This window comes from Paramormyrops kingsleyae, chromosome 1 (assembly GCF_048594095.1).
Source record: "Paramormyrops kingsleyae isolate MSU_618 chromosome 1, PKINGS_0.4, whole genome shotgun sequence".
Lineage (NCBI taxonomy): Eukaryota > Metazoa > Chordata > Actinopteri > Osteoglossiformes > Mormyridae > Paramormyrops > Paramormyrops kingsleyae.
In genome coordinates, this window is record NC_132797.1 from 29,455,805 (window position 1) to 29,470,033 (window position 14,229).

The 14,229-nt window shown below is 47.6% G+C and overlaps 2 protein-coding genes and 1 long non-coding RNA gene across 24 annotated transcripts in view; 2 read left to right on the forward strand and 1 right to left on the reverse strand.

The window, feature by feature from the left end:
* The window catches only part of arhgap21a (Rho GTPase activating protein 21a), a 60,810-nt gene extending 57,710 nt beyond the window's left edge, over positions 1–3,100 (forward strand). For 6 of the 8 annotated variants that reach the window (XM_072713189.1, XM_072713194.1, XM_072713184.1 and 3 more), the window contains one exon: positions 309–3,100. In XM_072713189.1, coding sequence (XP_072569290.1) covers positions 309–1,937 — 1,629 coding nt within the window. In that variant the 3' untranslated portion in view covers positions 1,938–3,100. The remainder of the gene's footprint in view (positions 1–308) is intronic. The other 2 variants (XM_023823512.2, XM_023823513.2) reach the window with 1 other exon arrangement.
* Positions 3,101–4,238: 1,138 nt separating this feature from the next.
* On the forward strand, positions 4,239–7,484 carry LOC111850097 (uncharacterized). Of its 4 annotated transcripts, none has more exons than XR_011992060.1 (4): positions 4,239–4,312; positions 4,733–5,588; positions 6,996–7,200; positions 7,351–7,484. It is a non-coding gene; the product is annotated as an uncharacterized lncRNA (long non-coding RNA). The 4 variants fall into 4 exon arrangements; XR_002839715.2 differs by lacking the exon at positions 7,351–7,484 and having other exon boundaries at positions 4,733–5,080; positions 5,187–5,588; positions 6,996–7,133; XR_002839712.2 differs by lacking the exon at positions 7,351–7,484 and having other exon boundaries at positions 4,733–4,827; positions 5,026–5,588; positions 6,996–7,133.
* The window catches only part of dpp6a (dipeptidyl-peptidase 6a), a 144,110-nt gene continuing 136,745 nt past the window's right edge, over positions 6,865–14,229 (reverse strand). For 11 of the 12 annotated variants that reach the window (XM_023823622.2, XM_023823626.2, XM_023823624.2 and 8 more), the window contains 9 exons: positions 13,815–13,913; positions 13,546–13,615; positions 12,847–13,041; positions 12,629–12,683; positions 11,763–11,862; positions 10,696–10,754; positions 9,372–9,444; positions 9,129–9,202; positions 6,865–8,510 (listed from right to left, as the gene is read on the reverse strand). In XM_023823622.2, coding sequence (XP_023679390.1) covers positions 8,361–8,510; positions 9,129–9,202; positions 9,372–9,444; positions 10,696–10,754; positions 11,763–11,862; positions 12,629–12,683; positions 12,847–13,041; positions 13,546–13,615; positions 13,815–13,913 — 875 coding nt within the window. In that variant the 3' untranslated portion in view covers positions 6,865–8,360. The remainder of the gene's footprint in view (positions 8,511–9,128; positions 9,203–9,371; positions 9,445–10,695; positions 10,755–11,762; positions 11,863–12,628; positions 12,684–12,846; positions 13,042–13,545; positions 13,616–13,814; positions 13,914–14,229) is intronic. The other variant, XR_002839710.2, reaches the window with a different exon arrangement.

A 14,229-nucleotide genomic window follows, 5' to 3' on the forward strand; every position in this document is an offset into this window, starting at 1 on the left:
AAATAAAGATTCTAACCCTTGGCTGACATGCAGGCAAATGCTTGGCAGATGGATCAGCATGAGTACTGATTTTGGACACGGGGGGAATGTTTTTCTGATCAGGAATGCCAGACGTCTTCTTCTGCTGAACTTGAGCGGTACTATATTTGAAAGACTGTCTGCTCGCGGCTCCCCCTTGTGGTGTTTCCACTCGTGTGTTGGCTCCCGCTCTCTGCTCCCGCCACTGAGGCCGCGACAAATGTGCCGGATGGCTCACAAGCTTCTGCCGCTAACATCCGCTGCCCTGTCTCTTTCCTCCCATCCCCCAGCAGGGTTCCTGGGGATCCGGGAAGGACCTGCGCAAAGATCTACCGGTGTCCTGCATCTTTGCTGCGGCCAACCGCAAACGAAAGAATCTCAAGGAGAAGCTGCAGCCTAGCAGTTCAGACGACGACCTGGATGGCGGACTTCTCAGGCGGGGGCTAGCGGAGCAGGATCAGAACCGGGACGCCAGCTGGCCTCACAGTGGAGCCGGCCAGAAGGACAAGACGGGCGTTGGAGAGTGCCAGGAGTCTGGGAAGGAGAACGGAAAGGGAACTGAGCTGGCGGGCAAGATGGAGAAGGATCACTGGAACTCATTCTTGGTGAAGGAGAAGCCTTCTCCAGCACAACCGTCACCCTCCCCATCGCCGAGCCCCCGGCACACCGGTTCCCCCAGCTTCAGCTACCGAACGGCAGTGCCGGGGAAGTCCTCGCTGTCAGAGCCATCCTCACTGCTGGATGAGATTGTGTCTGATCTGGGCACCATGAGCTCCCAGGCCTCTGTGCACCGGGTCCGGCAGAGGAAACGGACCGGCCTGGAAGGGCGGGCTGGCGAGGCAGCGACGGTTGCAGCGGAGGTCAGTTCCATCACCTCAGACTACTCCACTACCTCCTCCATGACCTTCCTGATGGGGGCCGATGGCAGCACGCTCAGCCCCGAGGTGCGGTCGGTGGCTGAGAGTCGGGGAGACGAGGCGGACGACGAGCGCAGCGAGCTGGTCAGTGAGGGGCGGCCAGTGGAAACGGACAGTGAGAGCGACTTCTCCGTGTTTGCCGGTGGCAGTCCCGCCCTGGACAGTGAGAAGGTCATGGGGTGCACCTTGGACCCAACCAGTGGCGATCTGGGCGATGCCGAGGATAATGACCTGGCCAGATCAGAAGGCCGGTGCCTCTTCTCCACCCACAAGCTGGTCGAGTGTGACACGCTGTCCCGGAGACGGTCGCTGCGGCAAAAGACAGACAGTGAATCATCAGAGGGGGGGCGGAGCGATAGAGAGTCCAACCGGCTATCCCGTGTCCTGGAGGTGATGAAGAAAGGCCGGTCTGGTGGGAGCTTGAGCACCCCCTCCAGGGCCGAGTCGGAGAAGCTGGAGCCGGCGTGGAAGCTGAAGATCACCGAGAGGCTGAAGTTCCGGCTGAAAACATCAGCGGATGACATGTTCGGGGTGGGCACGCAGAAGGCGATGGCACCGCCACCACCGGAGACTCGCAGGAAGAAGAACGTCCGGCGCCGCCACACGATGGGGGGACAGCGTGACTTTGCTGAACTGGCGGTCATTGGCAGCTGCAAGGGGCGGGTCGACCGGAGCGCAGAGGCGGAGCTTTCGGCCATGGACCGGCTGAAACCCAAGTGCAGTTCGCAGGACTTCTCGATTCGGGAGTGGATCGCCCGGGAACGCTGCCGTGGAGACCCCGAGCCTGCCCCGGATACCACTGCCGACCAGGGGGGCTGCTCGCAGCCGGTCCAGGACGAGACCTCACCCGCCACATCTGCAGACCCTCAGCAGGTGGAGCAAGCAAACGGGGGTGGTCTACAAGCCAAAAACAAACAGGCCTTGAGCCTGGCGGCCGACGCCCACCCGCATAAGCTGTCGGGGGCGCAGGTGGTACGCTCCAGATTCTACCAGTACCTGTGATGTGGCGCAGCGTGTGCACCTGAGTATGCGTGGAGCTTTTTTATCTGAACCGTTTACCACGCAGCTTATTTTATACGTGCGTGTATACGTATATGTGCGTGTATGTATGTGCATATGTATAGTGTAACAAACGTAACTGGATTAAATATGTTTTTTTTTTTTTTTAAATGTAACCTCGTTTTAATTGACTGCACAATAGCAGAGGGGAGGGAAACCTTGCCTGACTCTGCCAGTCATGGTAAGATGCTTCTAGATGGCTCAAATTGGCTGTCGGAAACACCCACAACCGGTTTCAGTCCGGGTCATGTGGATGTTACCTGATAGCTGCAGTAACAGGCGTGTAACCTCGAGCTGTGGTGGGTAGCTCCCTCTCCCAAGAGGATCCCGTGAATGTAGGCGCCCGCTTGGATGCCCGAGGCGGGGCTCTCGGTCTTGTCCTCCGTTCAGAGTGTACATACTTCTCTCCGTACTTGAAGTCTGAGTTATCGCCATTCAGCCTGAGTGAGGGCTGCTTTTTCTGTGCTGTTGCGTCGCGGAAAGTCTTTGCGGCGTGTGCCAAACAGCCAGATGATGTGAGTTTAGCAAAAACAACACAAATGATTTTAAAATGTTTTTTAGACGACAGGAAGGGAGTCTCGGTCATCTGTGTCCATCGCTGTTTTGTCTGACCCTTCCTGGCATTTGAACACAATAAAACAAAACATCCTTCTCTTCAGGAAAGTGCCTCGTCGACTTGGTTCAGGCTTTGCCACGGAGCCGTAAGGTGAAAATCAAAACCTCCCACTACCGACATTTTATACGGTCGTTTCTTGTCGGGTGTCGGTCGCAGTGGCAAATTGAGTTTCCATTTGTCAGCCATTCCAGATGAACCTTAATGTGGTTTATGTTTATTTTTGTTCTAGATTTTATCGGGACTTGAATTTTAATATTTCTGTAAAATAAGTAACTTAAATGTGTATATAGATCATGTTTAGAGACCCCCAACCTACTCCAGTGCCATCATTGTAATATAAGCATGTAGCTAGTAAAGCAAACAGAACATATCAAACACTAGCCCCCTCCCCCGAAGACTGCATGAGAATATGCTTCTTGGAACTGGACCATTGTATGATGCTTGAGTATAGCAGGCCCCCAAAACACTGGAAATAAACTTGTTTATGTGATGACGTTTATGTGCCTTTTTTGTATGGATAAATTAGTGGTTGGTAGCCACCTAGTGATTACTGTTCAGAAAGCACCTGGGACACAAGTGGAAATAAATCTGAGCCTTGGTAATCATTCTTTCACTCCTACTTCCTACTTGACTGCATTAACAAGCATACTCTTTATTTTACCTATTGACTTCCACCAGTAAAACACAAGACACAAGTTCCTCCTCGTTCCTCAAGGGGGCTGACGGAGTTCACCATTACATGACGTTAGCTGCCACCTGCACTCTGCAGCCCAACGGTGCTGTTGCATTTCTGAAATGTTTGTCAAGGCCAATGAAACTGACTCGATCTTGTACTCCCCTCAAAGTCAACTACAGCCTTGAGACCTTATTGCACATTTTGGACAGGACAGCACAGACATGGGGTTTAGTTATTGTATAAAAGGATGTCAAATCATAGGGCACTACCATACAAGCAGGTATCATACTGGGCTTATTCTACACACAACCCGGCCTTTTTCTGAGCCATCTTTTGGTGGCTTCTTTCTGTGTCATGAATGCCATTTAGGTGAAATAGGACACTATCCCTAAAAATGGCAGCTGCCAGTGGACCATCCCCATCACTGCCAAGTCTTACATGTTTAGTGTGACGCTCATGGTTTCACACTGTCATGTTCAAGCAAGAGGCCTTATGGCAAATCTGTAAGTAAAAACTGTTGCATACGTGTAAATGTGTGTGCAGACTTAAAAATTTTGCTCCAGGCAGTTGACCAAAGCTGGCAACCCTGATCACTGCTAATTCCTTTCCTGTCTTCAGTCTCCTGGCTGCCAATTTAAATCTGTCCATGGAGTTTGGACTTTAAGCCCTTGGAAGCCTTGTGCAAGGCAGACTGTCAGCATAATGGTCTTGGATTAAAACCATCGCTCACCCAAAACAAACAAGCCAATAGGTAAATTGTTGGGAAGCATAGCAACTGACATGATACTTGTTGACACACAGTTCTGGTGACCAGATCAAAAATGTAATCTGCTTAAATTCCCCCAGGACCCTGCCTCACCTACTTAAATGTCCCTTTAATTGCTTGATTTTTAAAAATGCACAGCCGCTTAAGGAACAAACAAGCTGCGATATTTTTAGGCACCAGGGGGCGCTGTGGTACTGCAAGTGTATTTTCGGTTAGGAGTCACGAATTATATTTTTATTTCTGACAACACTGCTATGAAGGTATTATCGTTTCGGTTATTTTAAACTCTTATTTTAAGCATTGCCAGCATTGAAACAGGGAAGATAAATGACAGCCCAAAGCGGTGAACGTTGTAACATTAAAACTTAGTTTTAAATACAGTTTTCCTCACTGGCTGACTTGATTTTACATTTTGATCTTGTACTGAGATTGTGAATTTTAAATTTCATGACTAGAAATGGCTTTATAAGTCCCGAGGCAGCTAAAGGGGGAACATTTTTATAATGGTAGTCTTCAACGGGAAGTCATTTATGTAATTTTATGTAAATGAAAGCATTTTGTTCAGTGCCAGCGAATAACGACTGAGCGGCGCCTTTTAAATCTACCGCCTTGTTTCTTGCAAAGTCAACAGCCTGATTCGGCCATGCTATCCTTAGCTTTGCTTTTGCATCTTTTTTCAGCTGGAGATGTGCTGTAGTATAACCTCAGTGTGTTAAGGCGGAACAGGTGCTCTTCGACTTACGATGAGGTAACGTCCCGATGAATGGAAAATATCGTAAATTGAATATGAAAATGATGCGATAACTACTGTCACTGAATAGGTGATTACTAATAATATTGAATAAATAACTACTGTAACTAAATAACAGTAATTTAAAAGTAATTAATAGAAGTTTATTTGGTTAAACGGAAGAACACACCGATGTGTCGTTAAACACTGTACGTGACATTTACGCTGGCGATTGCTACGCAGGATGGAAGCGGGGCTGCGTGGATGCTGCCATTGCCTGGCATCGGTAGAGTGTATCGTACGGCATATCGATAGCCCGGGCACACATCAAAATTCAAATTTTGATAACTACAAAATGTGCATTGGTTTCGCACCATTATAAAGTGAGGAAAATCTGTATGCAGATAAGAGACCGCACCTGTGGGGTACATCTTCTCTAGCCCACTTGGGGGCGCAACTCACCACAGAACTGGGACTGTCACTACAAATGGGTCACACATTGCCTCGTCCCTTTCATGGAGATTTGAGAGCGGAAACGCAAAATTACCAATGCTTCAGATAATTCGTGGAGGACACAGCCATGCCCTTTTTGAAGTAAATCCTTCAAATTATTTTTACAAATTGATTTTTTTTGGGTAGTGGAAAGAGTGTGTGTACTATCTAATGAGAGTCCTTGAGGGAACAAAAGCCTTTTCCAGCAAGCTGTAGATATGTTGCTGCAGTAGGATCCACTCACCCGCCTCTGGAGACTGGACAGGCTGCTACAGAAGATGGCCATCATCATTTGTACTACTCTTCACTCAAAGGTAACACCAACTCCACCCACCCCGATGTTCAAATGGGCCACAACATTCCTGTATATCTGCTCAAAGGTGCATCAACTACTATATCCTTCAATGTCTTTATGGTTGTAGTTAGAATTAGAATTAAGTGATCAGTGGTTATTGTCAACACACCACAGCACACAGTGCGCAACAACGAAATGTGTCCTCTGCATTTGACCCATATGTGACTTTCGTGACATAGCAGGGGGCAGCTAATTCAGCGCCCAGGGAGCAGTGCTTCGGGACGGTACCTTGCTCAGGGTACCTCAGTGGTGACTTGCTGGTGGGGGATTCGAACCTGCAATCTTTCGATTACAAGTGCGCTACCCTAACCATCAAGCCACCACTGCCCCAAAATTCAGTTCATGAGATGTAATTATTAAAAGCCTTTGAGTTCGACCATCAAATCCCTATGTAATCATATCCACTTACAAAGATGGGGATATTTACGAATGATAGCTGTGATGGTGTTGCACTGCAGGCCGCCCGTGGTTTTCCAGGAGAGTGCTGCAGGCCAGCATCCTACAGTATGTCAAATGGCTCCTTGCAGTCGTGCATGTTCAGCTGACACTACGTTAAGAAGTACTGCTCTGTCCTCTGCTAGGTTTTTTGTAGCATTTGCAGTTTAGTTGGTCACATTGGTGTCTTATATCCTGTGTAACCTGGGATAGGGTCCAAGCTCCTCACAACCTGGACCAGCAGGTAGAAGAGGGGTGGATATATGGACAGCTATGTCCACAAACTTTTATCATACTCTTGAGAAAAAGCAGACCCACACAGTTCAATACTGTCTGCCTGGCCACCTGGTACACACATACAGTACATCATACTTACACCCAAGATCCAAAGGGATCGACTGCACATGGACGGCTTGCTTCAGAAAGTAAGGGCTGATGAAGATGTACATAGTCATTTCCACTACATTCACAAGCTTATGGCTCAACTCATTATGAAGGCAGTAGGACAAACGTAACGTCTGAAAACGTCCATTCGAGTCTGGATCATCATTATGGGTCGTAAAAGTACAATAAGGAAATCTGAAGGGCCTTTAATTCCCGGCTCAATGCTTTATGAATCCCAATAGTCCTCAGAGTGTAAAAATCCTGTATAGCTCTGTGGGTGATAAGGAGATGCATTAATGAGTAGAGGAGATGTGGCCAACACTCACAGCCCTAAATTTAGCTGACTGGGGGGGGGGGGGGGGGGTGGCAGGACAAACAGATAGCACCAAGGAATAAAAAAATAAAAACCCACAGCATGATGGTAAAATAGCTTTTATTCTTACAACATTAACCTTCATGCCAAAGTCCTCTCTTCTGTTTCTGTTGAGCTTGCGGAGTGTGCAGTCACATGTCCATTCAGTAACGGCAATTCTCTCCCCATCCTCAGACTACATCAGTGAGGCGTGAAACATGGGGGGCCAGAAAAGATGACCCATCTCTCTCCAACCGCCGAAACGCACGGGTAACACTAAGATACTGACTAAGACGACGTTGAGGAACAGTTTTGTACAACAAGCCAACGAAACGTTTCACTGACAATACTGAGAATGGGATGCAACTCAGCGGAGGCAGTCAGCTGACAGAGGTGAAAGGTCAGCTGCAGATGGGGGCTGTCATGCACTTTAACCCAAGAATAATACACATTCGAACAAAGAAAAACACACTTGTGCCTCGAGCTTTCAAACTGTAAAAATGACCATATAGAATTTGTTTTAACGCCAAAATTGTGACTGCTATCTCAGTTTTGCAAAAGAAGAGTGACACCGGGATGTGAAAAGCCCAGTTCTGCAGAGCAGTTCAAGTCCATGGACACGCCGCAGTGAAGTCCGGAGCTCTCCGTAGCCGACAGGTGTCAGTGAAGGAGGGTGCGTCAGAGCAAGCCCCTGTTTGAGCACGTTTGAGGCATGGCACTGCATGCCAACTCTCTACCCGAGTAAGGCACAGTCACTAATATGGGTCCAGATGGTTCTGGTTCCGTGACACGGCGGAGACTCTGCGCCGCGGGAAAGAGAGGCCGGCGAGAAACAGTCGGACCACACGGCCGTGACACCGATTGAAAATAAACGACTCCGCCATCTGAGCAACTGGAATGATGTCAGTCCAATGGAACTTCACTGCGACGTACGCTTGAGGCCACAAAGAGTCCAAGATCAGGACAAACACTGAGAAGGAGAGGAAATAAACAGAGGGGGGTCAACGACGCTTAGTGTGCTACTTTACATGAGAACGATGGACACGAACACTGTCAAAGGTGGAAAGTTCATCATGATTTAAAAATCGTACCACCCGGTCATATAAAGCCCCCCATATACTTCAGAATTTCAGTAACCTTTTAAAGACTCTGCAGAAAGAGTCCCGACATTCAACCCAAATGTTTGTGCTATAAAACCTGCGTTCGTTTTTGTGGATTTGTAAGCGAATGGTTGGGCGGGGAAGGGGATGCTCAGCAGGAAGTGGGTGTGTCTGAAGCCATCCGATAGATAGGACCAACGGCACGGGGTCGACCTAAGCCAGTGAGGTCCTTCAACATGCTCCGTTTGGTCCGGAGAACCATGGGGGGGAGAAGCGGTAGGATGTCGCTTTTGCTGATGCTGTCGGTTCTTCGGAGGCCAAGGATGAGAAAGGGGGGTAGTGAGGCAGGCCGCCACTAGCAGGGTGGGGGGCACTCTCGAGAAGTCGAAAGAGGAACGAACCGGCTGGTTGCATATTGAGCGGCTGGCTCAGGGTGGACCCCCCCGTGGGGCCGCTGCAGCTACCCCTCCTCCTCGTTCTCCTCCTCCAGTCTCTCCTCAAAGGCCTTGTCCGGGAGCCGGAAACACTCCTCGAAAAAGTTCACCAGTGACTGGCTCTCGTGCTGCCTGGTGCTCTTGCTGTGCAGGTAGTGCCCCTCATCTGGGTAGATCTGTATGGAAAGTGGCATAGGACCATTTAACCTCTCCTCACCCTGGAATACTGGGAAGGCAGGAATTAACTGGGAAAATTGCACCTACAAAAGGCCACATATGCAGGGAATTTTTCAGGATTAACAAAACATTTGAAATTGTGGCACAGCTGCAGTTGATGCTAGGACTAACATTAATTTGACAAATGGTGCAGCCGTAAACCAACACTGTAGGATAACAGAAAGGATCTGGGAGTGTCATGCTGAAGATAAACACCAGTAATATCCTGATTCTAGGTGTGTGTAACTTTCCTCATGAGTACCCCCAAAGATCAGCTCCTATTATTAAAACAAGAATACCTCAAATTTTCTCTGCTGTTATAACTGCTAGAGGAGGTTACTTTGATGAATCAAAGATATATTTTCTTGCTAATAATGGTACTCAGATGGTGAACATACTATAAATTTCTTTGTTGGGAAAGAATATTGAGTGTATTTTTAGTAAGTGTTAAGTGAGTAACATGCAAATGTAGAAAATCTCAGCGTGTGCAAAAACTTTTGATTGTTAGTGTATTTCACCACATAATTAAGAGGCATTAGCCCACCCAACACTAGCCCTCATGCTGGGAATGTGCTCACCTGTAAAGTGTAATTCGCCTTTTCGTTGATGAGGTGGCTGATGAATTTGGCGGTGTGCTGAAAATGGACTTTCTCTGCAGAAAGACAGAAAAACTAAATAAAACATGTTACTGCCACCAACTGTAATTTTAACGAGTGCCATTTAATCTGGCAGGTTCCGGAAATTATCCTCCTCAGATTTCACTGGGGTACTTTATTTTCAAGAGCTGGGAGGCGTTTATCAGCGAATCGGACGTGACTCACCGTCAGCTGTTGGGTGAATGATCAAGAGCTTCTTATCTTCAAACTGCGATGCACGGTTTGCTAAATTTGCCATCTGTGGAAATAAATGGAGACTATTGAAGCTAAGCTGGGCAGGATCATCATGCGCTGTCAATCACTGACATTCATGCTGCTCGGTTACTTATTGGTTACTTATTTCGGAATCAGTATAAAGCCAACACTGATTGGTGATGCACAGTGATCCCACCCACGGTACCGTTTGTACCCTGACCTTTTGTACTCTTACACCTATCAACATTTATTTTTTCTGGTCTGATACCGATATTAAAATTTTGAGTATGTGCTGATGCCGGTAATCCAATATTTTTTTTTCCCCTTTATCATCGACTAAGCATTAAATTACATATTTGTATGAATACATTTGCCAAACTGTCTGCATTTAGTGTTGCAGTGGCATCATTTGAGAGAGAGGCTGCCGAGAAACAGTCGGACCACACGGTCGTGACATCGATCGAAAATAAATGACTCTGCCTCCCGGGCAACTGGAAATGATGTCGGTCCAAAGGAACTTCACTGCAACGTACACTTGACGCCACAAACAGTCCAAGATCAGGACAAACGTCGACATTGAGGAGGAGAGGAAATAATTGGGAGAGAGGGAAGAAGCTAAGAATGGAAAATATAATGGTCATGTCGCTCAAACAAACACTATTGCAACTACGGTACAGAACTAAATCCACAGCCAGCACAAGTCTGCTTCTTTGTCTAATTCAGTAACAACTTTCACAAACATTAACAGTAATATTTCTTAACCTGCATATTGTGCAACCTGTTGCCAAATTTATAATAAAGAAAGCAATCATAAAAATATCACTTTAAACCCCAACTAACCATTTCTAGTCAAAAAGTATACAATAAGTCTCCAGGACCAAAAAGACAATGGAGCACAGGTAAAACTTTTAAGTAGAAAGTAAGCAAACTTTAGCAAGAATACAAGTCTGAAAACATTAAGTCTGCATAAATTGTACTGTGTTCAGACCTGAGAAAAATTTGCATACATTTTTTTGCTTTTACATACAGTTACCATATTTCTGCACAGCCCATATGGCAGCTCTGACGCACATGCGTTGCTGAAGCATCACGTGGCCCTCACTTCTGTTCACGGTGTGTCACGCTAAGGCTGCAAGCATTTCCACGATTATCAGGCTAGACCTCTCTTTGATGGAAAATCAGATCCGTGTCTTATTCCCCCACCCCTCCGATATCTGATCCAGAATTTTGTGCCAGTATCGGCCCAATCCTGATAGTGGGTATCAGTTTTCATGTTAATTAAGCATCAACATACCCCATATGCTCTCGGGTCTGGCTTCGGAAGTCCCAAATATCTTTCCGAAAATGCGGACGCTGAAATAAAGGGCGGAGATGATGTTAGCATTCATCCATATTAAATTATGACTTGCATTTTAGATTCATGTTTCTGTTCCACAGGCAGGTGCACATCCCACTCAATAGTCACCCAGGCTAACACACACCGAGAGCTATAAGACGTCGACCAGTCTGAGCGCAGCTGTGTTTCCTCAGGCCTTTCTTGTGTCAAATATGCACTGCACCGTTTACTAATAAATTTTCCTTCCCATACTTTAAAGAAAAACAGTGTAAATGTGTTTGCCACAGGGACACAAACATTATCGTGTCCTCCCTGTTTACTGTGCATACAACCACTCCTTATTTGGCAAGCAGCTTGCTTAGCAACCATTCGCAAATATGACATAGGGCTGGGCGATATGCCGGAAAAATGATATCACGATATTTTCAGATATTTTCACAATATTCATCTTTATCATGATGTTCTAAAATTCATAATCAGAAAACAGTAAAATATGACAGGTGGTTTTTCTGATTATGATGACCAAATTGTTTTACTAATACCATGTGAGAGTTACAATGACATATTACACCCACTCATACCTTGATGGAATTTGTGTAATAGTAGTGCATTATAACTATCACTTGTACAAGAAAACAAGTATTTAGACTATGTCACAATACTCAAAATATTCAAACTGATGACAATATGAATGTTCATAATTACAATATCGATATCGCCTAGCCCCAATATGACAGTAATAAAAAAAAAAAGTAATTTTCTGACCAACGCATGCATTTCCAACCAAATTTCTGACACCTGACAACAACACTTGGTGGAGTGACAGTGATCTTTGAAGTAGAATGTACAAGAAAATTACAGTAAAGCACAGTCAAGCACATGCACATTCCTGGTCATATCTAGGCTACTGTGATTTTCACTAAGCAACCATTTGCTTAACCGTTGTTGGAATGGAACTCTTTTACTAAACAAGGAGGGGTTGTGATGTATTTCTATACCCTGCCTGACTCCCCTGTCCCCCCTACCGTATAATTCGAAGTCCGTGATGGGTGAGACTGCTGCTCCGCACTTCAGTAAGGAATCCTCAGAGCTCAGGAGAAGGCTGCTTAAATATCCACCATAAACCTGCAGGGGGCACACATGCTTCCTGTTTCAGTCTCAGGCCTGACACGTGGCCTACCCTCCGTCTCCCAGACTAAGGCCAGCCCCACCAAGCCTCGCTCACGCCGTTACGCCGCTTCCCAGATGGCAGTCTGATGTCATCACAGAGCCCTGCATGCAACGGCCTCACACCAGAAAACCATTTTCCCCGGCACAGCGGCTGGCTGGTTCAGAGGGTCAGGGGCCAGGTAAGTGGGAAGAGCTGAATGTACAGTATCATGTGTGGAACTTGGTGATACTGTCAGTTCTTCTGGTCCCCCAGTGGGAGGCACAATGATTTGTGAGGGAGCCTCTCAATGCAGCAGCAGGCAGGAGGCAGGCTTTACAGCACTGGAAACACAAGAGTGGGAAAAGCCTTCTCTTTTTTTAAATGATATGTCTATTTATTTGTGCCGATGGATTTTCTAAACCACTGGAGCCCCAAACACAAAGCAGTCCTTCCTGCCTTAAAGCTGGGCTCACTTTCTCCTCACCTACCCCCACTAGGGTTCGGGTTGTTGTTAGGATGAGGGTTACAGCCAAGCCCCCCCCCCCCCCATCTCGCTCTCTCACCCCCATCCTTGGACTTCTGTCGTTAGAGCCCATTGGATTTGTCCCTGCATTACCCCACCAGTACTGAGCCTTCTTTACCACACTGCCAGGGTCTTCGGTATTTTTAGCATTCCCCCCCACCTGAGTGCTCAGTGGGGGCCATGCCCTCATTACAGGGAGCAGCAGCGACAGTCTTTACCTTTCCGAAGACTCCCATACGGGTCTTATCGATGTATAACTCTTCGGATATTTTGCTGAAAGGGGGGGGGGGGGGAGACATACGTTAACCATTTCTCATTGCACGTTCACGTCAGTATCCATTATCCATCACCCGAATTATTGGTCCCAGGTAAAGTAGAAGGAAACACTAAATAACTTGATCCAGACTCTGAAGTTTAAGTTTCGGTCCCTGCACACCTGAGCACCTCCAGCTGGTCCTTCTCCTCGAACACCCCCAGCCTGCGCTGCACCTTGTGCAGAAGGTAGGAGCCTCTGAAGCCGCTGCCCCAGCCATCGAAGCGGACCACCACGGTGTCAAAGCTGCTCACCAGCACGGTGGCCCAGTCCACCTGGAAGAGCTCGCTCACCGTCTGCCCCCCTGGTGTGCCATCCCTGTGTGGGGGTGTGGGGGGTACCAGTGAGTCGTCGTCATGCTAAACTGGGCCCTTTCAATCCCATCTCCACAAGTATCTGTCCGCATCATACCAACTGCCTGCTTCCCCAAGTTATATTAATGGTTACCCCCCAGCCCCTGATGTGACACTATTCTGAATGCGCAGTGCACCAGGAGATGAGATCAAAATTAATTAACAGGAACTGCTTTCCTCTGCAAACTAATCACTGAGCTTACGGAAGTAGGGAATCGCTGGCGTCAGTCTGATTAGCTGCGTGATTACGGCTGCGTGATTACGGCTGCGTGATTACGGCTGCGTGATTAACAGATCTAGCCGCATTGCCACAGTAACGCCCTCCAGAGGGGGGCGGTGGAGAGTCCGCGGGCCAGGAGAAGCGGTGGCTGATTGGCGTTGGCAGGGGTCCGATTGGAGGGGATCGGTGCTGAGTGACAGGAGCGAGGGGCCCTATTTGCACACTGCAGCATAACATTAAGACACTCACACCAGGAGCAGCAGGGGGTAATGAGCCGTGTCCAGGAAGCCAGCCGGTTTCAGGATCTGCATCGTCAGGCCTGGAGACAGCAGCAGCAGACAACAATCAGCCTGGACCTTGGTAAGTGTGCTCGTACCCCGGTAGACACTTCTAGACACTCATCAGTGAGCTTAACCCAGTCCGAAAGTGCCACGGCACATCTAAAGACCTGGCACCCGCACAGTGGATTCTCTGACGCGGGACGCCGGCTCTCCGCGCTCGGTAAGGAGGTCACGTACTGTAGTCCCCAGTGGTTATTTCCCTGTACTCCATTTTTGGCATCTGCATGGATTCCAGAGTGTTCCGCAAGTCCTCGTTCATCTCCAGGTCAACGACCTCTGTGAAGAAAGGATGCTGTTCAGGACAAGATACAAACTAAAACTAGTCTACATAACAGGTTATCAACAAGGGGCAATTAACTTAGGGTGAGACAAGGTTTTATCATCACACGGTCAACTCTCCCAGACTCACATGCTGCAAGGAAGCTGCCGGTTGAGTAATACTTCCATTAAACTGAATTTGTTTCCCGAGTAAAACCTAAATTTAAGGTGCCTTCCACTGCCAGTACTGCGGGAACGGTGAACGGCACTGGAGTGCATGAGAGCCATAAATGCCGGAATGTGATTCTCCCTCTATGCACAATCTGGCCTCTCT